We start from the raw sequence: 24,703 nt of genomic DNA, 5'->3' as shown, positions 1-24,703 counted from the left end.
AGCAGTAAACCGTAGAGTATAAGCAGTAATTATGCTCAGAAAAAAAAAATGCACTGTTCAGAAGAAGAAAAAAAAAACAAAAAAACCAAACACAAATCCAAAACACTTCAGCAGAAAGTTAGGTTGTTCAAGTCTGAATTTATGGGAGGTTTCTTTGTGCCATTCTTCCCTGTTTTCATAAGGCACTTAGATGTTTTTGTACTTCTGGGGGAGTGGGGAGCTGGGGAAGCAACAGAAGTTTCTGCAAGCTGCCTTTTTATTCAGTGCATCTCAAAAGCAGGAGTGGGCATCTTCCAACTTATTCAGGAAACAGTAAACAAATAAAGAAGTAAACTCTGGTCCTATCATTACATTCCAGTGCTACAGATTTGAGGAATTAAAACCAATTGTATGAAGATGTGTTTAAAATAAATAAAATACTGTCATTACAAGGGGGAGTGTAACAGAAGGAAGTGGCTTTATTTGCAATAAATCTCTATCCCTCTAGGGCAATAATCTTGGAACCTGAACTACTGGCTTCCCTACTGTGCTATTTTTACTGGTTTTCCTGGAAAGCTGTCTCGCTCTGAATGGCAAAAATGACACTATACACAGGTTTCTTCTTGCTGTCAGTATTACCTTGGGAGAAAACATCCCAGTCATATACTATCCCATTATCTATTTAGAGCAGAACCAGTTGTAGAGACAGTCTCAAGTATATCTGGGATCCAGGAAATTGCTTTGGCTATGTCAGTTGTCTGCTGTGAGAAACTTACTTTCTTAGTTTCAGCTTGAGACCCCCGTGGATTTGCTGCTAGTGTCATTCTCCCAGTTGAGCCTTCCTTGGGAGCAGACAGCAGACTGGGCCCTTATTTCCTGGTCTGATGCTTGCAGAATAAGGTCCCAATTCTTACTTTTACACGGCATCCATAGCTAATCAGTTGTGAACAGAGTGATACAAGCCTAACTCTTCTTTGGTGTAGGATATAATGTCTCCCTGTCAGCTGGGTACCTGAAGCTAGGCCTGGAAACTGCTCAGTTGACAGTGCCTGCTGCATACCCAGCATTTAGTGCACAGTTGTCTCAGTGTCACAGGTTGTGGTTGAACAATTTGTAAAGACAGCAAGATGTGTCAGTTAAATCAGTTACATGGAACAGCAACACTCTTTCCAATCCTGAAGTAACAGAAAAGTGATGGGAGTTTGAGTTTGTTTGGGAAATGAGAGATAAATATAACGAGAGATGTATATTCCACACAAACATGTGCACTAGAATGTACACGTTTTCTGAAATCCCATTTCTTTCCCTTGTGTTTCAGTGGAATAAAGACCCCATGACTTGTAAATGCCAAGTCCTGTTAGACATCGTGGACCGTTTCAATGAGATAGATACATAGTTTAGCTGAACTTTTCCCCATCATGTATGGAACAACTGCATCAGAAATCTGAACCTAGTGATCATCAGAGAGACAGAGCTGCTATGTGGATATTGTTAGCAAAAAGCTGTTCTCTGAAATGGTGAATGATCTTGAGTAAGCAAAAAATTAAGAGATTCTGAGCCTTTGATGTAATTTATTTTCCCCTTCTGGGGACAACCTTTCTCCCTTCTAGGTTGTTTTAAAAGGAACATTCTCTTATGAATAAATATGACAAATAGAAAAATAAAAATATAGAAACAAACTATGTAAACGCAAGCCCTGAGGTATTTCAAGCACACAGTGTAATTTTTCTACCTGACATGCAATCTAAAGGTGCCAGTAAGAAAATTTACTTTATGGCTCTGTAAAAATGTCCCATCTTTCTTTCCTGCCTTACACCCGCAAGAAAAGGTGAGAGGTTGAGGTAAGAGCCCCATGGAAGCTGTGATAGTCACAGAAGCAGAAACAGAGGATATTAAAGTGCTGTGTGTCTTTCCCTGACCATTTTCACTCTTCGGTTGGCTTCCACAGGCCAGTTAGATTCTACAGAGTATCTGACAAAGCTGCTGCTTTTCTGGATATAGGCTCCACTCCTGCACCAGCATATATATCATATAGAGTCTTGCAGGATAAAGGGACTTCTGAATAAAGATTTTTAGTGGCCCCTTTAACTCATAGATTTATTTATTGTGTGCGTGTGTCTCAGGCTAGCTTGGGAAGCTTAAGCACACTTTGCACTGCAATCGCTCCCATATGACTGCATTATCTTGCCAGCTTCCCACCTCTTTCCCCCTCTTCCTTTAGCCTGGATCTCCTTGGACATGTTTCCTCCCCCAGAGCTTTCTGCATTTGCATGAAGGGTCCAGTCCTAAAAAAAAAAATCCAGTCTCTGCATGACAGTGAAGTCAATGGGTCTACTCACATGAATTAAAGTTTGCTGGAGCAGGCCCTTAGGCATTATTTTTTTTTCTTAATAAAGTCCAATTTTATTAATTCTATGCTGTTTGGGCTTTGGAAAGAACAGCTACAAAATGGATCATAGGTCTTACTTTTTAAAATGGCATTTGTTCCTCCACTAATTCTTGCAAAAGGGGCTCAATATGAGAGGGTTTCAAGCACTGTATACCTATGGGTGTGTGTACACTCTTGCATAGTGAGACTTTGGAATAATACGCATGCAAACATGTACACACAACATATTCCACTTGCACATACTTACCTAAACAAGGTACTGCATACACAGGTACCTGCTCATGTGCATATATATGTGTAAGGAGAGATATGCATGTGCTTACACAATGTCTATAGATGTGTAAACTCTTAATTCCACATATACAAACATTAAAAATCAAATTAGTCTTAGATGCACCTTTGCTTCTTTTCATTAAAAAGGACATTTTAAAACCCTTTTTTGTTCACTTCGGTTTTACTGTAACTAATACAATTCACCTGCTCACCTAATGGGATATTTTCCTCTCAGTATGTTAAAACACTAATTAAAATGCATTACAATTATTAAATTGGGTAGAAGAGCACTTCTTGTAAAGCTTAGTCTGGAACTCCTGGGACATAGTTGTGCAGTGAAAGTTTTAGATCATATCTCTTGTGTTACGGATCGCACAGCACAGAACCATGCTGAATATCATGCCAAAGATCTAGAAGAGAAGGGATGCAATTTAGGGTTCCACTTACAAAACAGTTACAAAATAGTCTGCATGCCAGAACAATCTGAAGGTTCTTATGGCAGAGTAGCAAGTGACTGCTTCCATCTACAAACCCCAAGACATCAGGCAATTAACATAAAAGAGATTTCACTGATACTCAAAGCCAAGATTTTATCTGCTCACACTAGTTTCACTGCTCTTTTTTCTAAATGTTAAGGCCAGCATAACAGCCTCAAACGTTAATAATATTAACATAAATTTCACTGATATCAGTAACTGTGACTATTGGTATTATGCCTGGTATTGCACCAAAAGGTTCTGAGTTTCAGAATGCTTCTACATGGAATATTGTATACACACTTGAGTAAGAGCAGAGAATGATTCCAGAGGAACCAGGTCTCTGGAACTGGTGCTGAGCATTGCGATTTTACAGAGAAAGCTAAGCTCTTAACAGTTACTACTCAAAACCAAGACTATACATTAAATATAAAATTCTCTTCATGTTAGGGAGCTAGTTAACTAGAGGGAATGTTAAAAACAGAGAACAGTGGGTGATGCCAGAGTCTCCAGAAATTTCTTTTTTGCCACAAGTTGATTCTCCAAAGCAGTTAGCAGCTATCTCCTCAGGCCTTATTGCTAATAATGGGATATGAGCAGTACTATGAGGCAGTTAAACCACTGAGTTCACATCCCCTCCCCACACACCTCCCTAAGCAAGGAGACAGCTGACCAGTCATACCCCATGAAGTGTCAGAAACAAGCATGGAAAAATGTACAGACATGTTTCTGCTGCTAAAGAGGTTAGAATTTCATAACTTGTGCTGTATCTGAGGTGGGAAGCCATAGAAGAGATGTTCCTATTTCTAGTGTATCCTTGTTGAGCAATGAGGTTATTGGAACTCTGTCCCACCCATGTTGCTTTGCTGTATTTTTGAGTATACCTTCACGTTCTATACAAATCACAGGATTGTTTAATCCCCTTTACCCATGCCACGGTTTCTATTACATCCATAAACCCTTCATATGCTTTTAAGTGTCCACCCAGGTCCATGAACCTCCTGCTCTTCAGAGCAGCTTAAAGGTGTATTTCTTTAATAATATTCTGGCTCCTCATGCTGCTTCTGACTGCTGCTGGTTTCAGAGTCTGAAGGAAGTCATGGCACTTGTGTGCTGGAAAATGCTTTCTGTTAAAGCCTGTGCCTGACACAGACTGCCCAATCCTGCCACATCCTTACAGCAGGGTGACATCTACTGGTCACAGCTCTGTCAGGAAGGAGCAGACCATGGGGATACAACAGTCCACACTTGTGGGAGGAGGTGGACTGTAAGGCCAGTTATCAATGCTTTGATGACACAATCCGATTAAACGGCTACCTGTAACTAGGTGCTATGTGTTTAGGAAAGAAATGCTGTTCTGAAAACTATGCAGTTTAAATCCCGTTCCTTTAACAAAATACATACTGATCGCTGGATCTGTGACGTAGAAAATCTGTTTATAAACTATCCTTCAGATTGAACCAATGCTACAGCCAGCATATTCATGGAAAGCCATTTCTATGCAAAGGGCAGGTACTCTCTACTCCTTGTGAAATCTAAGGAATGGATCCTCAAAGGGCCTAAAGCATCAGTCTGCAGTTGTTTTGGAATAGATGAAATGCTGCTACAACCTTTTGCTTTTCAGTTTGCTTCATGTGCACTTTGCTTTCCTATTATTACACCAAAATAAGGTTACCATTACTTTGGACCTTCTCTGAGGACACAAAATGCACTGGTAAAATGAAGTCATGCAAGTCTGCTTGCGCCGACATGGGCAATTCCCAGAGAGAGGACACACTGAAAGTGGTAAGAATAACTGCACCTTTGAGGAATCTCACCAGTTGCTGCAAAACACCTTCCACAAAGCTTTGAGTAAGGGACAGGGTACTGGGCTCAAATATAGATTTGAGAGTGAGAACATGGATTTACTCACTGTGATGCCAGCAATTGCAATTCCAACAATTCCAACTAAATGCAGATTAGCATCAATTACATTCTGGATTTCAACCAGGCAGTTCTATTAAAAACAAAATTGAAAGGCTTTTACTCCTAGAAAAATATACTCCAACCAATTCTGTCAGCTGTTCTCACTAAACAACAGATAAACATGAAAAAATATTGCAGTCACTGTCCTAATTCTTGCATCTATGCTTTGTGTTTTGTTGGACAATTTTCACAGCATATTCCCTTTTCTCGTGAGACAGCTGTACCTCTTGCTTGTACAGGCTGACACATACAAGTTATTTTCTTACAATCAGTTTTCCTGAAATTTAAAACCCTTTATATGATAGGCCATGCTAAATCAGGCAGTTTGGCCCTTCAGCTTGACGTTGTACTCACAACCAGATTCACAAAAGACAGAAATAACAGTATCCTTCTTAACACCAACAAAGTTTCTAGTTGGGAGTCTCCATGCGTGATTAAGGCAGGCACTTGCCAAAATTCGGCCTTCACAGGGCTTTTCATTTAGGATTCCTTTTCTGCTACCTCCTTCCCACTTTTCAGATGATGTAATATTGTCTCAGCTACCATGGGATGCTACAAGCAGGCTTCAGAAATGAGGGTTGGGCATGTTCAATATGACCTCCAAATTATTTCTGCCTCCACTCTGCTCCATTTCATATGGAATTTCATGCTGGAATTTGCAAGGTAAAGAGGAAGTTCTTTCTTTTACTTATAGAATGTATCCAATTTTACTAAACAATTGACATGAAAAAGTGATTAGAACAACCAGAACAGAGGACACTTGCCTTTGGCATCTGGATATTCTCTGGACAGGGTAATCCCATTTGTTCCATATTATCTTTACCACAGCATTGGAGCTAAATGAGAGAGACAGAGAGATGAAGAATTGAAGAAGGGGAAACCATAGACTTGTTTCATACTGAAATTAGTTATTACTTTCATATTGAAAGTGAGACAATAAATAACTAAAAAAAAAAGAAACAATATAGATCAAGTTATAAATTTATTCCCTATATTAACTGCTCCCTCTGGTAGAGTTCCAATTGTGTGGGCCAAAATTCTCAAAAATCAGTTTCAATTGTCTGAAGCCATAGCAAACAGACAAATTTGTATTAACAACAACTTCCAGAAGGGATTTTTATCACACTATCTCATAACAAAGCAAGCAAGTGGATTTTGGAAAAGCAGATCCCTGGCTTACAAGGAAACAGGAGTTGTTAAAGGGAGAAAGCAGGAAGTTCAAACAGCGCATACAGAATTATGGGCAACGCACAAAAGCTACAACAGAGAATGCTAGAATCTTTATTTCTGACAAAACATAGTGCTGGGTTTGGAGACAGTAATAAATCAGAGTGTTTCAGAGGGTTTGTTTTTCCTGTTGGCCTATCTCCCACAAAATGCTCGGAATTCCTCTTTGGGTCAGAAATAACAGCTATGGGAGAAGGACAAAAGGGTCTGAGGTTGTGAAATGTTTGTTCTAAAGAACGTGGGAATGCTGTAAGGAGCAACAAAGCTTGGGCTTGATCTCTGTGGGAGGCAGTGTAGATACAGGATGGACACAAATAGGATTCAGGAAGACACAGGTTCTAATTCTGATTCAGACACTAACTTTTTGGGTGGCCTGAACTGAGTCACACATGTACTTTTGGTTCTTTACCTACTTGGTTCAGTCAGTGACAGGATCTGCCACACTGTTGGTCCTGGGACACGGGTCACAGTTTTTTCTCTGACAAATGCAAAGAGATTCAGACCTTTCTACCTCTCTCTGCATTTGTGAGTATTTATTCTTGGATTTTAATATCCAAAAAGGCCATAATAGTCATATCTTCTGCACAACAAAGACAAGAAGCATCAGCTGAAATTTAAAAGCCTGGCCATTTTCACTTTCAAAGTTAGGGATTGCTTGGAATCTGAAAACCAGAATTCTGACAGAGCGATCAGGAAACCGGATTTTGAGCCTCTGGCTCCATTTTAAGTAACAGTCAGTTCTATTCTTTCATACCTCAGTGGGAGGCATTTGGAATTTTAAAGGGTAATGTGACAGTAGAGTAGCAGTGCAAGGTATTAAAGTTCAGGAGGACTACTCACAGCCAAGTGGTAGTGATAGATAGTCCTGTTGACCTTCCCCCCTGGGTTTTTCATATAGTCATCATAAATGTCTTCATAGATTTTCTGTGCTTCCTGTATTGCCTGCAGAAATCAGACTTTCCAAGTGAGTGGCAAATAAGTCTTACCCCCAATCCAGTGCAGACTTCCAGCTTGTGTCATCAACCTCCAGAGCAGAAAATTATGCCTGTTAAACTGAGGTACCATGATTAGAAAGATAGGAGGTTTTGTGGCCTGCTGGCATTCAGAGGGACTCTGCATGGGTCAGTATGTACATATGCTGTATTCTGTGTTTCGGTTAAACACTGTTAGTTGAAGTTCAGCGCTTGAATTTGTTTGCCCTTTTCCCTAGCAATACCCTCTTACATAGTTCTACTTGATGTTCCTTGTGGATGTAAGGTTGAACAACACCTACAGATTTTCTTTAATAGAGGGGGGCAAAAACTGCATCCCATTCTGGACTTGTGACAACACAAGCTCTCATTGACTCCAGATAAGAATGTCAGAGAGTCTTCCTGGGAAAAGTCTCCTGGAAAGATTTCCTATGCAAGAGCCAGACTGTAGGTCAGTTGGCACTGGAATCCGTAACTGCCCCATTCTTACATTAGAAGTTGCTTGCTACTTACCACTTTCTTTCCTATGAAGGCAAATACTCCAGCAGTGACCTCAGCCGCAAATATCACCAACAAGCAAGCAAAGAACTGCAGAGGAAGAAGAGAATCTTATATTAATGTACCTTGCACAATTCTGCTTTATATTGACTGCCAGTCAGTCCCTCATCCTTGCCCAGGCCTTAACAGCCCACACAGTCACTGGAAGAAAGCTGGTAAGCAGGGTCTGTGACAAGGGCGTCAAGTCAGATTTCTTGTAATATGGAAACAAAAGTGGAAATGGCAAAGATGTGGCTTAGATGGTAGCTTCAGAAGAGACAGAAGGTAATTCCAGGAAGTATATCACATGAGACAAGCAATGGAACTTCTTCATGTATAGAAGCTCTGCAACAGGACGGTGGCTAGAGATGCTAGATTAGCCAGTAAAAGGACATAAGACATTTCAGGTCTTGCACAGTAAAGAACTTTCCACTAATGACACAAAACATATGCTTTTGAATGATTTTCCTACACAGCCCAGGCCCTTGTAACCTTTTACTTACTGCTCCAAGTAAGCACTGAGACTCCCGCGCTGCTCCACAGCACCCAAAAAATCCAACTGTGGTCATGAGAGCCCCTGCTCCCACCAATACATAGAGTCCTATGAAAAATCAGAATCAGAGAAGAATTTAAGGTTTGTCTTCCCAAAGTCTGCTACCTATTTTGTCAAAACCATGCATTTGTAAGTAACAATGGTCTCTGGCTCTCACAAAGAACACCTGTTACACAGAAAAGTTTCTCTTGCCCCAAAAGGAGACCAATGATTTCTTCAGAATTCTTGGAGAATTTCATGAAGACAAATGAGAAGACTTCTACGTCCCAAGTTTCCTGTCCCAAGGGCAGCTCGGTCCAGGAAAAATATACACCATACTATCCAAAACCACCTTACAACTCTTCAGTGAGGAATGTAAGGCAAAAAAAATTCAACGTTGCTAGAGGGCTTATTTCTGTGAAACCTGGGACTGGAAATGTGCTGCACTGCTATGTAGGGGTGGAACTTAAAAAGCTACTTGGCAGCTATGCTCTGTCAGTTGCCTGGCAGTACATAAAAAGGGACATTTGAAGATCCTCAGGAAAGGTACAGGCACTACAGTGTGATGTTCTTCTGAAATCAGTGCTTTGGCTGGGGAAAAAGCTGATTGTTATTGGAAAGAAGAAGATGATTGGGGGAACCGGTTGAAAGCTGTTAGAGGACGTGAATGAAACAATGAATGGGCACCCTCTGGCAAAATAGTGAGTGGGAAGAACAGCCTAGGGGAGGTCATAAGTTCAGCAATAGTCCTGAGCTTTGTCACTGCGGAGAATGGAAGCTTGTCTACACTTCAGTGATTTGGAGTGTGGCATCTTCCTTTTACAATAAGTAGCTACTTTACTGCCTGCTGGGCAGGCATATTCCAGTGTCATTACTTTACTTTTTTTTTCCCTCCAACATACTGATGCAAGTGTCAGAATATGTGATATCAGCAGCTTTTAAAGGCTAGTATCAGTGCACTGTGATCAGAAGCCTTGGAAAAGAGTTGCCTGAAAATGGATAGAATCACAGAACCAGACAAATCACATCAGATATTAAAAAAAGGTGATTTGTATGAAACGAGTAGAGCATCTAAAACTTAGAGGCCAAGAACCTTGCATGCATGGCCAACAAACACCATCTCATGGTGCATGCTGCCCTCATCTGAACTGCAGGATATCCTCCCAGCACCTTATTTCAACAGGCAGAATCAGTGGCCCTGCAGCAGTCAGTGGCAACACTACATTGTCCTCCTGTTCTGGACATTTGCAGTTAAGTGTTATGCAGTTACTGAATTGTTCAGAGGATTGCTCAGACACCTTAGCCAACCTCCTCCTGGGACTGCATTGCTGAATGGACTTGAGGCTACTGGCACAAGGAGTTACCTGTGTGTAGACAAATCTAATGACATAAAGAAAGAACAGCAAATAGTGGATTATCAGACTAAACACATTAAGAGGATAATGAAGCAATCTGGGGATGAAACTGCCAGCAAAGACCAGGCCTGAGACAACTGCAGAACATGGGAGATGTCAGTGTAGCCCCGTATATATTTAAAGATCTCTAGGATCTCTAGCTATGTCCAGAACTTGACAGGACAAAAACTGTAGAGGTCAGGGGAATTGCATTCATCTCTGACACCTGTAAAGCTGCTAGAAACACTCACATTCAACAGGGTTGGGTTTTTTTGTATGGGCTTTATCTAAGACAAAAGGAAACCAGAGCACAGAATTTTTCATTCCTCACTTGTAAACTTAGATGCTTGATCTGTGCTTAGGCAATACATCCGTTCATGGGCAGTGTCAGTTCCCATCAGACCACAACAACTGTGTTTGTGCCTTGTCTCTGGGTACCATGTCAGCCAAAGTACAACAGGCTCAGTGCAGTGCCTTGTAATTCTAGTCTTTGTCTTGTGTGGGCAACGTGGGAGACACACAGAAATCTGCCATGCCAATCCACTGCGAGAAAAAACAGCTTCCTTTCCCTCATGCCGTTATGAGGAAACAGCGAAGCTACAGACTGTGCACACTAGAGGGCACAGTGAGCCTTGCTCCCAGCTTTGACTACGCAAACTTTTAATGAGAACGTTTAGTATTCTCAGTTACCAATTTAAACATTATTTTTAACACTGACCCAAATCCTTAGGGTTAACAGAGCTGCTGGCATTTCCTGTTAGCAGACCTTGCATAACCTAGACTAGAAAGCCCTACAAATGACACTTTGCAATGATTGCTAGGAAAATGAAAAAATAAACTATCAATATATGAGTGCAGAGCATCAGCTACTCTGCCACAGAGATGCAGCCTGATTGGAGAAGGCAAACTGCTGCCTGCTGCCCATTCATTGGCACATCACTGTCCAGTCACTGTATATCAGCCAGATATCTATCCCAGCTCTTATGATCCTTCTCCCCTCCACTCTTCTTGCCCTGGTACCTTTCTTGTGTCAAGGATTGCTGCTGAGGAACACATTCTGCTAAACAGCAACAAAACAATTATAATTAATATGGCTTTTTCAAGTCTGTGATGCTAGATATGTGGGATTTAGGACAACAAAGTTGGTGAGGGGCCTAGAGCACAAGTCTTATGAGGAGCGGCTGAGGGAGCTGGGGCTGTTTAGTCTAGAGAAGAGGAGGCTGAGGGGAGACCTTATCACTCTCTACAGCTACCTGAAGGGGGGTTGTAGTGAGGTGGGTGCTGGTCTCTTCTGTCAGGTGGCTGGAGATAGGACAAGAGGAAATGGCCTCAAGTTGAGGCAACGGAGTTTTAGGTTAGATATTAGGAAAATTTTTTTTACTGAGAGGGTTGTCAGATGTTGGAATAGGCTGCCCAGGGAAGTGGTTGAGTCACCCATCCCTGGAGGTATTCAAAAAGTGAGTACTTCAGGGTATGGTTTAGTGGGGATGGTTGATGGTTGGACTCGATGATCTTGAAGGTCTTTTCCAAACTAAATGATTCTATGATTCTATGATTTGCTGCTGACTGTGCTGGCAGTTCATATTCTGTATTTTCTCAATTTTTAATATTCAGCATCTTGTGACTTAGTAGGACTGAGCATTCTTAAAGCTAATACTTGTACACATATTCACACCATAGTGGTTTTTACTGAGGGAGGGACATACAAAGATATACCTGGCTCAGGAGAGAAAGGTCAGCCCTTTGTGAAAGATGAATTGGAAAAAACTAAAAACTCTCAGGTGCCAAACCTGCTGTTCAACTGCCAAACACCAAAACTGCCATTTCCTGAGATCTCCATGGTAACAAACAACATGTAATTACAAAGATGTTTCCTGGACCCTTTTCTGCGTGTGACTCCCTTACTGCAATCCCTGTAATTACTTATAAGGCAACTTAGCAGAGAGACTTTTTGATTAAGAAGACTGGAAAGAAGTCTTCCCATTTCTTTTTGTTGCTTTCAGCTAGCAAAGGCAAAGCTCTCTGAGGCTCAGGGGTGAGACCACTTTCAGGAATTTGGATTTGCTTTTGTCTGAGAAACAGACTTAACATTTCACTTGCATGAGTCACAGCTAAACCGCTACCTCAATCAGAATTTCCCTTTTAAGGCATGTTACAGGAAGAACTTGCACCACTCACTAAACAAAGCTGAGCTTGCTGTGTGTCTGGCCCCACAGCTGAGCCAGCCAAGAGTTTAAAACCACCTTCTTGCATCTTCTGTTCAGGAGAGTTCATTCCAGACTTTGTCCTTTCTCAGCCTGGGACTAGTAGTTGCTGATACCGAGAGCGCTATTTCTAGATGGAAAATAATGACAACACTTAAAAAAAAAATTCCACAAAACTAAAGATGTTTTTACTTGTCTACTATATATACACACACCTAATCTTTCACACAGAGATGAGGCACTTGAAGAGTAGCTTGAAAAAAATTCAAAGGGACCAGGTTACTTCTCAGCTTGCACTGTGAAGTTTCCTAGCACCCAGATTCAGGTATGCTCAACTGGAAGATGATTTCCAGGCAGGGTATCAAAGCAATAGATTCAGAAACATCCTAGATGGTGTAAGTATGTAAGACAGGGAGCTAGTATTTCTTTTCCTAGTAGGCTATACACAGCAGTGTAGGCATGATCACTTCAAATTCTTAATAGGAATAGACCTAAACTGAAAAGTGAGACTCTCTAGAAAGAAAAAAGGGTGACAATGTATGGCACTCCTTGGAATCATAGCCTTACCTAGAGACATCATGCACTGATAGTCATGAAGTTAGCCCAGTTAGGATCAGCAAAGCAGAAAAAATCCAGAAATTTGGTGGTGTTAAATGTCATACATTGTTATGCAATAGTATCGTGTGTCAGAAGTAACTAAGCTTCACTAGAGCCCATTTGTTTCAAAAAAAGCAGGATGGAAAGTAAAAGCCTTAATCAGCTTCTATTCATAAGTGCTTCCACTGTAAAATACAAAGCCTTGGCATGGCCTCCTATTTGGCATCTACAGCACAGCAAAGAAACAAAAAAAGACGCTTGGTTTATAGTCACAAAATGGAACACATTTGATAGCTAGAAACTGACACAAAAAAGTTCACTACAATTCTCAGCATGGCAAAAAGAAGTGTACAAGTCAGGTCAAAGTAGAGAGCTTGTTTTGGTGAATGGAAAATTTGGAGAAGACTGTCTAGCTGCAGCTTTTTGTGCAGCAGAAGTAAAACAGTACAGGGTAGAAAGGAAGCAAATGTTTGTGGCCTGTATTAAATTTTTCCTCTTACCTCTTCTTGCCTCTGTTCATTTCCTGATTCCTAATTATGTCACTTTGATCTGTGTGTGCTAATGAAGAGGAGAGAGAGTTTGACAATACTAACTATTGTCTGAGTTTGTTGGCAGCACACAGCCCACACAGAAGCAGATAACAGATCAAGAGAGAATACTGAGAACAGGCACACTGCCATGGCATTAAGGAGGGCAAACGCTGGACCTAATGGCAGAAACCTGCCATCTATGTGACTGCCCACAACATTCAGGACCCACAAAGCAAGTCACACTCAGCCCTTGAATGCAAAGGGATGAAAAGGCACATTCCAAACAATTAGAAGCCATGTGCAAAATGCAACAGAAAATTGGTTGATCTGAGCACACGCAGCCAGGACACTGATGACTGTGAGGGGTACTAGAGGAAATACGGGCTTCTTTGTAAACACAAGAGGATGAAAAATGAAGTGTCATAGGACTGGGGTTTTTTTGTACAGAGCCTATTCTTTCAACCTTTGTTGTGGGGAAACATGCAGGTTTTAGGGTGGTGGGGTTTTTTTTGTCGTTTGAGCTGTGCTAAAACACCCACCCACACAAACACAGATTTTTATAAGCTGTGAAGAGAAACCAACACTTCTACTTTTAGCAGTAAGTCTAGTAAGAGAACACCTAGTAACAAATTGATTTCCCTTCTGGCTAAAAAATAAGAGTGTAAGAAGGGGGGAAGCCCATACTTCAGCCATTGTTTCACTTTGCAAAGAACAAATTTGGAAAGCAGTAAAGCAGCAGCTTTTCTATATACTTGATTTTTTGATTCATCCCATGGGGAAATCATTATTTCCTGAAAGGAAAATGGCAAATAGGGGCATTCCCTGTGATAATTCCAACAGGAGGGATTCCTGTTTTCTGGCAGACTCTGCTTTGCAATTACAAGGAAAATTTAAAAGTTACCTGCAATCTCAGAGCAACCAATGGCTCCCAGTAGTGAAGAATGGCAAATCCACAACTCGGCAGATATCTCTAAATTGGTATCTATGTTCATGGCACAGAGTTCTTCCATAAGATAGTTTCCTCTGGGTACAAGCAAGTATACCCTACTGGGGCTGTATTCGGAGACAGTGGATCTGCAAGTGTGAAGAAGCACCTCAAGAAGGATAAAGGGTATTCTGTATGTCATTTCTGGATAAACACCTTTGTGATTAGCAGTGAATACAGAATTTCATCATTTTAAGCTAGGTAGAAGAGAAGGATGGAATTTTATAGCTGCTGACTGCAGGGTGTCTTTATGTGTATCAAGAGGGAGGGAGGGATCAGCCCCATTTTTAGAAAAAAAATGAGTGAAATATGCAAGACATCCGTTCTTTCTTCCTTAGAGCAATTAAAAACCACTCTCAAGGTGAGATGCAAATCTATGCATAACTAATCTGAAAGGAAATGTCACCAGTTCTTTAGTCTGTCTGTGTCATATGGCACTTGGACAGAGTAACAACTGTGACCTTAGAACCAGAGTCCCTTTATGCTCCCATTGCAAAGAATCACGTGATAGGCAGAAGTGTGTACTACCAATGTTTTATGAACAGAAAGGAAACATTACAACACAAACCAGGCAGGTAGGAACCTAATAAACATTAAAACCATTCTTACTTCAGACAACACATGAACCATCACAACCTGCCAGCTGCCTAGCCTGGGAGAGATCTAAATTCAGAGTCTGGGACAACCCACTCCCAGAGTTCTTTTTTGTGTGGTCTGCCCCACCCCAAGTCTTATTGACGGCTTTGAGATACAAATCCCTGTCTAGAGCCTACTGCAAAGAGCAGGAGCAGACAAATGTACACTGTCTCTCTGTCTGGCTTTATTTCATATGGGTTTCTTGTTTACCTGGTTGCTATGGTCACTTTCCATTTGAAATAATTCTACTTTTTCTTTTTTGGGCTGAGTAACTTAACACTGAACAAACCACCAACTGTTCATACTCCACTGAGAAAACAAGCAGCTCTATTCCTGGTATAAGAGATCCAGAGGCAGTGATGACAGGAGTCCTAGAATCCAGACATGACTTGAAGAGATTTTCCTGAGGTTGTATGTGCATTACAGTCTGGGAGGCAGATGTGCTTCTCCACAGGACTGAAACTCTCAAGCCCTCGGTAGAGCACCAAGGAACCTGTAGTGCAAATGCACTATTGGAAAAGATGAGAAACACATGTTGGGAGTTGGAAATAACAGGCCAGACAGGGACAGTTGTATATGTTGCACATGGTAGCAAAGTCAGTTTCTGAAACAGGCTTCTTACTAGAGATTACCATTTTTCTGTTAATAGATTTTTAGTATATATATCTATGAAATACATCTACAAAACTGAAGAAGAGAGGCAGAGTCCTCTGAAGGAAGATTAATTTCTGGAGAATTGAAATATATCCTTAATTTGAGCATAATGCACAGACATAATTACATGTCTTATGTGAATTCAACAGGTATTTCATGGTGTTTAATCTTCCTGGAACCACAAAAGCATTACAGATACCAGGCAGTTTGTAGGCTTCTGCTGATGCACAAATCCTGAATTTCAATTTAAAAGCAACCTCACTGTAGTGTAACATCCTGGTTCACTGCCTCCCCCTTCCCATAGAATACCAGCGCTTGTTACGTATCTTGCTCACATGCATCTCACAACCCTAAATAATTATGTCCCAAATTCACATAAGCCAAAGTATGTCAGCTATTACCTTCTCAGTAGTCTCCAATGGCTCTGTCAAGATCTACTTCACCCTATACCAAACTTCACTGAAGTCAGATGTAATCAACATACCTGTATTAGGCGGATCTGTACTATCGTAGTTGAACTTCACAGAATCCTGTGGCAATGGATTCTACAATTTAATGATGTGAATAGTGTGAAAAACTTCCTAATATGGAAGTTGTTCACAGTGCATAGTATGATAATAAACTTGCCAAACTGCTTAGTACTTTTCCTAGTTTTATTGCATCTTTTCTGACCAGAACCACATATGGCATTCAAGACACTGAGTGCACTGGAAATTTACACAATGAGTTTAAAATTTTTCATTTGGATTCTCATTTCCTTTCTTAATAATTCCTGATATTTATATGCCTTTTTAACTGCATCTGAGCAAGGCACTTTTGTCAAGAGCAAATAAGTGAGTCTAAGATCACATTCCTGTGTCGTTATAGCTAATTTAAAGTCTATCAGTGTTTATACTGCTTAGATTTTCTGTTACCACTTGTATCACTTTGCTTTATTGATACTGTGTTTCATCTGCCTTTCTAACACTCAGTCATTCCGTATTCTGAAATCCTCTCACAATGCTCTGCAATCCTTTCTAGATTAGGACACCCTGAATAATCCTGTGTGTATGCTGACATTTCGATGCAGGTGTCAACAACAATTATACACTTCTGATGCTTAAATGCACAGGCTGCAAGCCACTCAGAAAACAGAGTATGGGCATAATGAATTCACAGAAATCTGCAACCCCCACAGTAGCAAAAGTTAGGACTCTGCAGATAGCTGTCTTTACCCACCCAAGTGCAGGTAAAGTAAATGCTGGAACAAAACAAGCCAACTCAGTCAAAACCCTCTCTGTAGATGCTTTTGAAAGTGGCACACCCCAAAAAGGAGCTAAGGGCTTTTTTGTTCCTGTTTTAGTTTTTTTCCAGCAGACAAAATGCTTTCCTCTTAATGGCTTCATAGTGGACAGTCCCATTTTATTTCCAGTTCTGTCAGAATGAAACACAACACAGGACATTTCCCATGAGATACGATGGATTATATTGGTTTGGTTCTTTTTCTAGAAGTTATTTTAGAGACTGGCATCTAGAGCAGAGTTATTGAAGAGAGCATGTATGAAGACCAAAGCAAGTAACAGAAAAAGTTCCTTGTGCCCAAGGAACCAGCACAGACTTTCCTCTTCATCCACCAAAAGCAAAGAGGGGAGAATAGGTGTCTTGAACTGACCCTTAAAAACTCCGTTCCTGGAGTTTTGTGTGCTGCTACAGCAAGAGGAAATATCTTGATGTCTTTTTACTTCATGCAGGACCAGTGACAGGTTTATCCCCAGTCACCTCGGTCACTTGCTACAGGTGGCTGTTTCTGGAAAAGTTGCAGTGTTGAGACTGTGGTGCTGGGCTCTGCCCTTTGTGCATGGGCAGTCTGACCAGAATCAGATACAACTGCTTGATCGCTCACTGAGGTAGGCTGAGGGAGACCCCACATACTCAGTGAGCAGTATTCTCAGAGTTCAGCATTCACAGCAATGCGACCAGCGTGCAGGCACCAGGGTGACTTGCAGCTGCCTAGAGGAAGGAGAAGAGGGTGTGTCAAAGAAGGAAATGTCGTAACTGTCAGTTCAACTGTTGCTGCTGTGTGGAACTGGCTAGCTTTTAGGTAGCTACATGCAAAGAGAGTAGGATGGGAGAAAGGTTTATCCAGGAGGACAGAGTAACAGGCAAAAAGCATAAAGTGCATTCTCACTCTTAAGTGATTAATTTAAAAAAAAAAAAAAAGCGCCTCCTGAATCTCAGCATATTGCAAATATATACCAATCAACCTGAGGTAGATGGACAGATTATTCCATTAGGCTTGATTAGCTTGTTTTGTCAGAATACTGACTTTGCGATGGCCTTGCCCTTACTCTGCCAGGTGGGATACTGACTCTTAGGAACTGATTGCTACGTTTTATGATCCAGAGAATTGCAGTTTACATGGATTTAACTGCTGGCCAACTCCTGTTTGTATGGGCACCCACTGCTATGGAGAAAAACGACTAACATCCTTCAACTCCAGACATGACTTCATATCCTAAGGCATGCGCCATCTAACTGTACCTTTCAAAGCCAGAACGATCACTCGTGCTCTCACAGACCCCAAGAAAAAGCCACAGCCACCCTGCAACTTCTATCCACAACTGGTTTGGCCCTGGTGAATGCCTGGACCACAGATTGTATTGTGGAACTGCAGCAAAGAAAGGTAACATAGCAGGAAGTTTGTGAGCTCTGGCTGTGCAAAAGAAGCGATGCTTCAGTGCTGCCAGTTATGAGAAAGAGTAATCCAGACTGATTCATTCACATTCATCAGTTTTTGTCACCATTCCTGATGGGGCTTGTTGAGTGCATACACTTCATTTTTATTGCTACTGGCAGTGATGTGACCCTCTGCACTTCATTTATCAGGGATCAGGGATACAGAGAGTTTGTCCTCCATGTTGCCCAAGGAACCAGCACGGACTTTCCTCTTCATCCACCAAAAGCAAAGAGGGGAGAATAGGTGTCTTGAACTGACCCTTAAAAAGTCCCCGTGTTATTTTTTACTTCACGAATGCTCAACCTGCACTCAGCAGGCACTTTGCCTTCACTTCTGTGCCTTAGGTATTTTTAAATTTAAGAACAGCACTACTACAAAGAATTAATTAAGGACGAATTAAATGTGAGACAGCAATGCTGACATCTTGGGTTCACACAAGCATCTCTTTTACTTCTGATTGTTGCTGACTTTCCCGCCCAGTAAAAAACTTGCTAGAGTCTTGGTACAGGAGTCTCAGGAAGGACGAGCAATCTAAGGGAATTCCCTTTATTCTACAGATCTTTTCTCCATTTGGTCAGTATAGTGTCACAGACCACTCAGATAAAAGAGGTAACTGCCCAGCTATTGACCTTTGCTGAAATTATCTTTTTTTTTCTTTTTTTTTTTCTCTCAAGTAAAGCTATGAGAGGACTTTATGAAATCTACTGGAGCTGAACTGCAATAGAACAGGAAAGCTATAGTTTTGCCTCACCACTTGAAGCACAGGCACAAAAAACATACTATGACATAGAGTAATATAAAAATATTGTCATGCCTGCCACTGCAGTGGGAACTCCAAAAGTTGAGGAGCTGCAGAGAGAGGATGTCCAATTTTAGGAGGCCATTACAGTCTAAGATACATCTGGTAAAGTGGACGGAGACTGCATGGGTCAATGAGTTCCAATTCCAACCTTTTATGTTGTAGGTTAAAAAACTGCAAGCTGCAGTGGGGAATATGGATCACTAAACACAAAACCACAAGCAAGAGAAAACTAAGAACACATATGTGCTTGACCTCAGCACTGCTGCCTGTAAGTTGTTCTCAAACCAACAAAAACATTTCAGTGGCTGGAAAAGATGAACAGGCCTGGTTGCCAAGTCATGGCCTGAACTATTCCAGGGGGCAGAAAAGACAGCTGGACTGCTGGTAAAGAACAGGGCTATTTAAGGAGACTCATTCTGGCCTAATGGAAAATGCAAGGATATAATTATCAATTATTTTAAACTAAAACAACATTTCAGATCCAGGAAAAAACATCACAAGGAAGCACAAGAGACAAGCTGGTTAGATTCAGCTGGCAGCTCAATACAGGTACAAAAAGAGCAGAACGTGCTCCTCTTTAGAAGGAAGAAAATTAGATGTTTTCCACAAGATGGTGATTCTGGACAGTGCTTCAACCTACAAAGCAAACTCTGAATGCAGATGCACTGTTGTTCCAAGCACTGACACAAAGCTGATCTGATCACAGGGGCTTAGGTTATCACGAGGCAGCCACAAAAGCAGTCAGTGGAACACAGCTAAAGAAATTATAAATATATATAGCCATGTGTTTATATCTCCAAGTCATACTGATGATCTGCTTTCTCTTTCAGCCCTCTGGGCAGCTGCGCCTTGGGTGCTCACAGTGTTCCATATTAAGAATTCCTATGCAAAATTCTGGCTGTCACCCAGAATGCCTGTTACAGAGCAAACACAAAAAGCCAAATAAACAACACTCCTGGAGTCGGTGTGAGAAGGGCCCAATATGCAACTGTCGGGGGGGACTCAGAGCTGAAATCTCCTAGAGAGGTAAAGCTCTTGAGCATGACCGTCAAGTGCAGCCTTGTCTGCTGGAAAAACCCGCTGTTACTGAACTTATCACCATCCTTTTACCAGTGCCTTAGTCACAGATTGTTAACCGCCTCAGACTTCTGAATTGCTGCCCTATCAGATGCTCAGAAGTCACAACAGCATTTAACATGATTGGTAATGAGGGAGGGCAGCAGAATTTTTTTTTGTTTTCCTTTAACAGGAATGCTCCGTTCCAAGCACAATGCCTATTAGAAAAAAGGGCCAAAACTTTGCTTTTGAATTCAGTCAAAAGTGCAAGTTTTAAAGAATTCTCAACATATTTATGTCCTGTTCCTTAGCACTTCCTCTGCTAGCAGCTACATATTATAGCATACAGCTCTATAAATACATGTGACAGCCCAATAGTTGAATGCCACAGTATATGACAAAAACTTTTACAAGAACATTCCCCAGGACTTCCCCAAATTAACAACTCTGAACAGCTTTTGTAATTCCCATTCAGGACTGAAGCAGAATAAATCTTTTAGAGATTTAAATATACATGCATCAAAGGATTATCTTGTTTACACAGTGTTACAGTCTGCACTGCAAAGCTGTGAAACAACTGTGGTGCTTATTCACATCACAGGATGTACTACTTTCTAATCAACAGTACTTGATTTTGAAGGCCAGAACATGCTTCTGTCTTGTTGAATCTCCTGGGTCAAATATTAAGTGGATGAGGCAGGGAAGAATTCCAACACAGAGCATAGGAAATTCTTCAGGTATAAACTGGATCTGGAAATGAAGTTGGTGATCTAATATGCTGCTGACATAGCAGCTCAGATGTAAGAGAAAAAGTAAATCATGCTTCCTGGCTCTCTGCGTCAGTGGAGGTGCTACAGGATATTTTCCAGTAACCCTCAGGTCCCAATCAAATTTTCATCTGAATGATTTTATTCAGCCTCATCAACTGTCACAGAAACTTTGCTGGACATAACATCCTACCCATCTATTCCCACAGTACTATACAGTCAGCTCTGTGCCTCTAGCCTGGTTGCATATATTAAAGAAGCTTGGGGTTAGGACTGCGGTGTATCAGAGTCAAGGTATTTAAAGTAACTGCACAGCCCAGGCAATATTCCTGTGATAGGTAACTGACTGCTGCAAGACATCTTGGGTCAACTTCCATTCCTGGCCACCCTGTCAGAGCGGCTCAATGGACAAGGCAGGACTGGGTATTCATTCACACTTTGCATTTGTATATGGCAAAAATGTTTGCACCAACTGGATTTTATTGAGTGAGTCCATCTCCAGGGGTGATATATTAAAATAGAAAAAAAGTCTGACTCTTCTGGTGTAAAGGCATGTTACAATTGCCAATGGATAGAGAAATGCAGTTGCTGACAGTTCTAGACAACTGCTATTTAAGAATGTCTATAGGTATGTAACACATGTGGCATTTCCAGAAAACCCAACTGGAAATCCTAGAGAGAAAAAAACTTATCTTAAATGTCTAAAATTAGACATGACCAATACCAGTTCTGTGGGCTTGGGGAACTAGTTGATTCCTGCCTAGGTTGGACAAACTGTTCTTGAGATGACTGAACACTGTGTAGCTCTACTTTCCAGCTGTAGAAGGATTTGCTCTGGTACTTAAAGTCACACTGAGGGCCTCTATGCAGACACAGGGAGAACTGGTGAGCAAAAGTTTTACTGCTGCACTGGTGTTAGAAACATTCAGAAGTGACACTCATTTTGTTGGCTAGCAGCTGCACAGAAAACTCTGGAAGGATGTGTTGGTGAGCCCCATGTTCCAGGAGTCTCTGACCCATCTCAACTTCTATTCTAACACTATTAGCACAATTCACTTAAGATATGTGAGGATCAGATCAAATCTGGGAGAAGAGTTCAGTTAGGCCTAAGGAAGTTGACGCCAAGCACAGAAAGGACGAAAGCCATCATGCACATGACACACGGCACCAGAATGTCCGGTTTTGTGTAGTTTAGCCCAGGAATTGTTGGCCTTCATATAATTCAGTGCATAAGGTGTGTCACATGCCCCAGGATTAAACCAAGGCTAAAGGTTACTGTCATCACAGGCACTTTAACTTACCCATGAAGAAATACTCTGGAGACTTTTTGTCTGAAGCAAAGTCTGCCATAACCCCACCAAACCGCAGCCACAGACCAAAGGCAATGACAGCCAGTCCTGCCAGCTGGAAGATAAACAGACCAGTCAATACTTTAGTAACAATTGGCTGGAGAGCATCAAAGAGGTGTCATTGGTACTTTCTGCTTTCTTGAAATCCCACAGCTCAGGATTGCACTGTCAGAAAATTCAGGAAGCACTTGCCAGTGTTTGATAAGAATGAATTCCTATTATAGTGCAATGTATTTCTTTCTTTCTTTCAGCTCTTCAGTGTAGTGGTGCTTCTGAACTTACTAGTGACTTTCAAACCTTGTAAGTAAGCTCATTCAGTCATCAAAACTTGGCCTGAATTGCAATAGGGAGTGGAGTGGGTGGGGGTGCGGAGGGGAAGTGAGTGCCCATGAGAAGAACACACAGGCTGCAAAACCAATGAGGAACACTCTGACCTCCTTCCTAACCCTCAGAACTGGATTGTAGTCAGGCAGTATGCAGGAGGCCACTCAGGGCCTGGATCTGGAGTCAAGATGCTGTTACTGTAGGAAGACCACCTTATGGGGGAAGTGCCACACAACCAGGAGTTAAGCCCTGCTGGCTTGACACAAACCAAACTTTTAGGACAGAAGTAACTTGACTTGTTTTTCAATGCTTCTAGCTGTTTTAGGGGTAAATAACAGCCTTTTGGGCTGAGAGATGCCCCTTTCCCCTGTATGTATCACACAGGTCCAGCTCTGGTGTCATGAGATATGTGATGCTGTAGAGAGAACAGCTGGACCTCTAAATCATCATACCAAACTGCAGGAGACCATCTGCCATTTCAGAATTGCTGCTGCTGCTCAGTTGTAAGAAGTGTTCTGTTTGGAGGCTTACCAGAAGGAGATGCTTGTATTGTTCTTAGGGATGTGCTGAAGTTAAGTGTGTTTGGACCAATTATGACAGGGCATTTTTCTTTAAATCACCATGGGACCCCCTATCAGAACTAGGAGGTAAAAGGATGTACAATATCAGTGTACAATATCTTGGATCACAGAAATGACTAAGAAACAAATGACAGATGCTGTCAAATGCAAGGAAAAATTCCCTTTAACGTGAACAAGACTAGATCAAAAAAAAGTATCAAGGCATGTTTTTTGAGGGGAAAGATCTATAGACAGTGGTCTCGGACCCACGGCATGCCAGACATATTTAGAAGCCTGCCAGGCAATGGTGGGTGTCCTGGCAGACAGCTTCAGCATCCTGCAGGACCAGGCACGATGCTCTGCTACTGTTCTGATGGAGGCCCAGAGCCTAGGCCTGTAGCAACTGCGCAACCTGAACGAGGTTCACAAAACACCTGCTGCTTACCATATCCTTGGCAGCCTGGCGTGGTGCTTTTTTAATCTGTCCTGCATTGCCTGGCACTTGATTGTTCTGGCATAGCTACAGCAAGCAAAGAAAGCAGGCAAGCATATGCCTGAAGAGCTAGGGATCACAGCTTTCCAAACAATAGTGTCACAGCACAGAGTGTGAGGGTGCCCTGCCACCCCGGTCACAGCATTTGAACCTCCCTGCTTGCAGGCATGGGCTCAGCCTTCGGACTGCCAGAACATGCTAGGAGCCCCCTCCTGTCAGTCCAGGCTTCCAAGTGCCTCTGGTAGTTTGAATGTGTTTGAAATGAATGCCCCCAGTCCAGCTGAGCAGATGGTTTCTTCCATCTCAGTGAAAAGGCAGATAACAAAACACAGTAATTGTCACTTTTGTGAAACAACATAACACAAAGCTTTGTCCTTCTACTGACTTGCAGCTGCAGCTGGGCAACATCACTCTGCCCCTACAGCTTGAGCACAGCAGCACTGTGTACCCGGAGCTTGCAGTGCTGTCACCAAGAGGGAAAAGCATTTGGTTTAACTGTGTTTCAAACATAAAGGAGACAAAAGCCCAAAACTGCTTGCTCCAGAGAGGCTGAACAGGATTATTTTGTGACTTTTTAAAAAACAGTGAATCAGAAAGAAAGAAAAAGACATTTAAGAAGATACATTGCTAATTGTTTTCCAGTGTGAAAAACGGCAAAGCTACTGGAAGGGGGAACACAGCATGAGGGAAAATGAAAGAAAAAAGCAAGCCTGAACTCAGTTGTGCTATGGAACTGTGAGACTATTAAAAAGGTGCAATGAGGGAGAATGGGCAAAGCATTCTCTAAATCTCTTGAGGGTTCTGTAGTGGACACTGTTCCTTGCCACATTAGGGTAGCTTTCAGCAAAGTAAGTGCAATAGGATACAAGGACTTTCTCTTAGGATGAACTTGTAAAGTAGCAGCTGTTGGCTCACTATTTGAAATGACATTATTAGAAAGCATCGTGATGCTGTGAAAAAGTGTTCCGCTGCAATTCGCTGCATGGGATGCTGGGAGAACCTCTCACAGCCTCCTGTCGTTTGAAATTTTATGCTTGCTGGGGAAATGGTCACTACTTTAAATTACCAGTTAAGACAGACGTTGTCTTCTCTCGGCGATATCATCAAGTACGTATTTCCCCAGGAAGAGCTGTATCTTTATACAAAGTCGAGTAAAAGTCGAGCGCACTCTTGCAACCCGAGCTCAGGTAGCCCAGCCTGCAGCCCTCGTCCGAGGGACCCGCGCATCTCCTCAAAGCTCGCCCCTGGCGCGGGGCAGCCCCGGTGCCCGCGGCCGGGCCCCGGCGC

The 24,703-nt window shown here is 41.9% G+C and overlaps 1 protein-coding gene across 2 annotated transcripts; it reads right to left on the bottom strand.

The window, feature by feature from the left end:
• Positions 1 to 356: 356 nt before the first annotated feature.
• On the bottom strand, positions 357 to 24,530 carry TSPAN2 (tetraspanin 2). 2 transcript variants are annotated; one of them, XM_010578469.1, is made up of 8 exons: positions 24,483 to 24,530; positions 21,992 to 22,094; positions 8,321 to 8,418; positions 7,794 to 7,868; positions 7,150 to 7,251; positions 5,847 to 5,918; positions 5,030 to 5,113; positions 357 to 2,264 (listed from the first exon to the last, which is right to left on the bottom strand). In XM_010578469.1, the coding sequence occupies exons 2-8, from the start codon at positions 22,038 to 22,040 to the stop codon at positions 2,118 to 2,120; spliced, it is 627 nt and encodes a 208-aa protein (XP_010576771.1). In that variant the 5' UTR covers positions 22,041 to 22,094; positions 24,483 to 24,530; the 3' UTR covers positions 357 to 2,117. The 2 variants fall into 2 exon arrangements, with proteins under 2 accessions (XP_010576771.1, XP_010576778.1); XM_010578476.1 differs by having other exon boundaries at positions 2,189 to 3,051.
• Between the last annotated feature and the right edge of the window lie 173 nt (positions 24,531 to 24,703).

This window comes from Haliaeetus leucocephalus, unplaced genomic scaffold (genome assembly GCF_000737465.1).
Source record: "Haliaeetus leucocephalus isolate CR32 unplaced genomic scaffold, Haliaeetus_leucocephalus-4.0 Scaffold68, whole genome shotgun sequence".
In the NCBI taxonomy this organism is placed as follows: Eukaryota; Metazoa; Chordata; class Aves; order Accipitriformes; family Accipitridae; genus Haliaeetus; species Haliaeetus leucocephalus.
The sequence above is the reverse complement of the archived record's forward strand: the minus strand, read 5'-3'. Positions and strand labels throughout refer to the sequence as shown.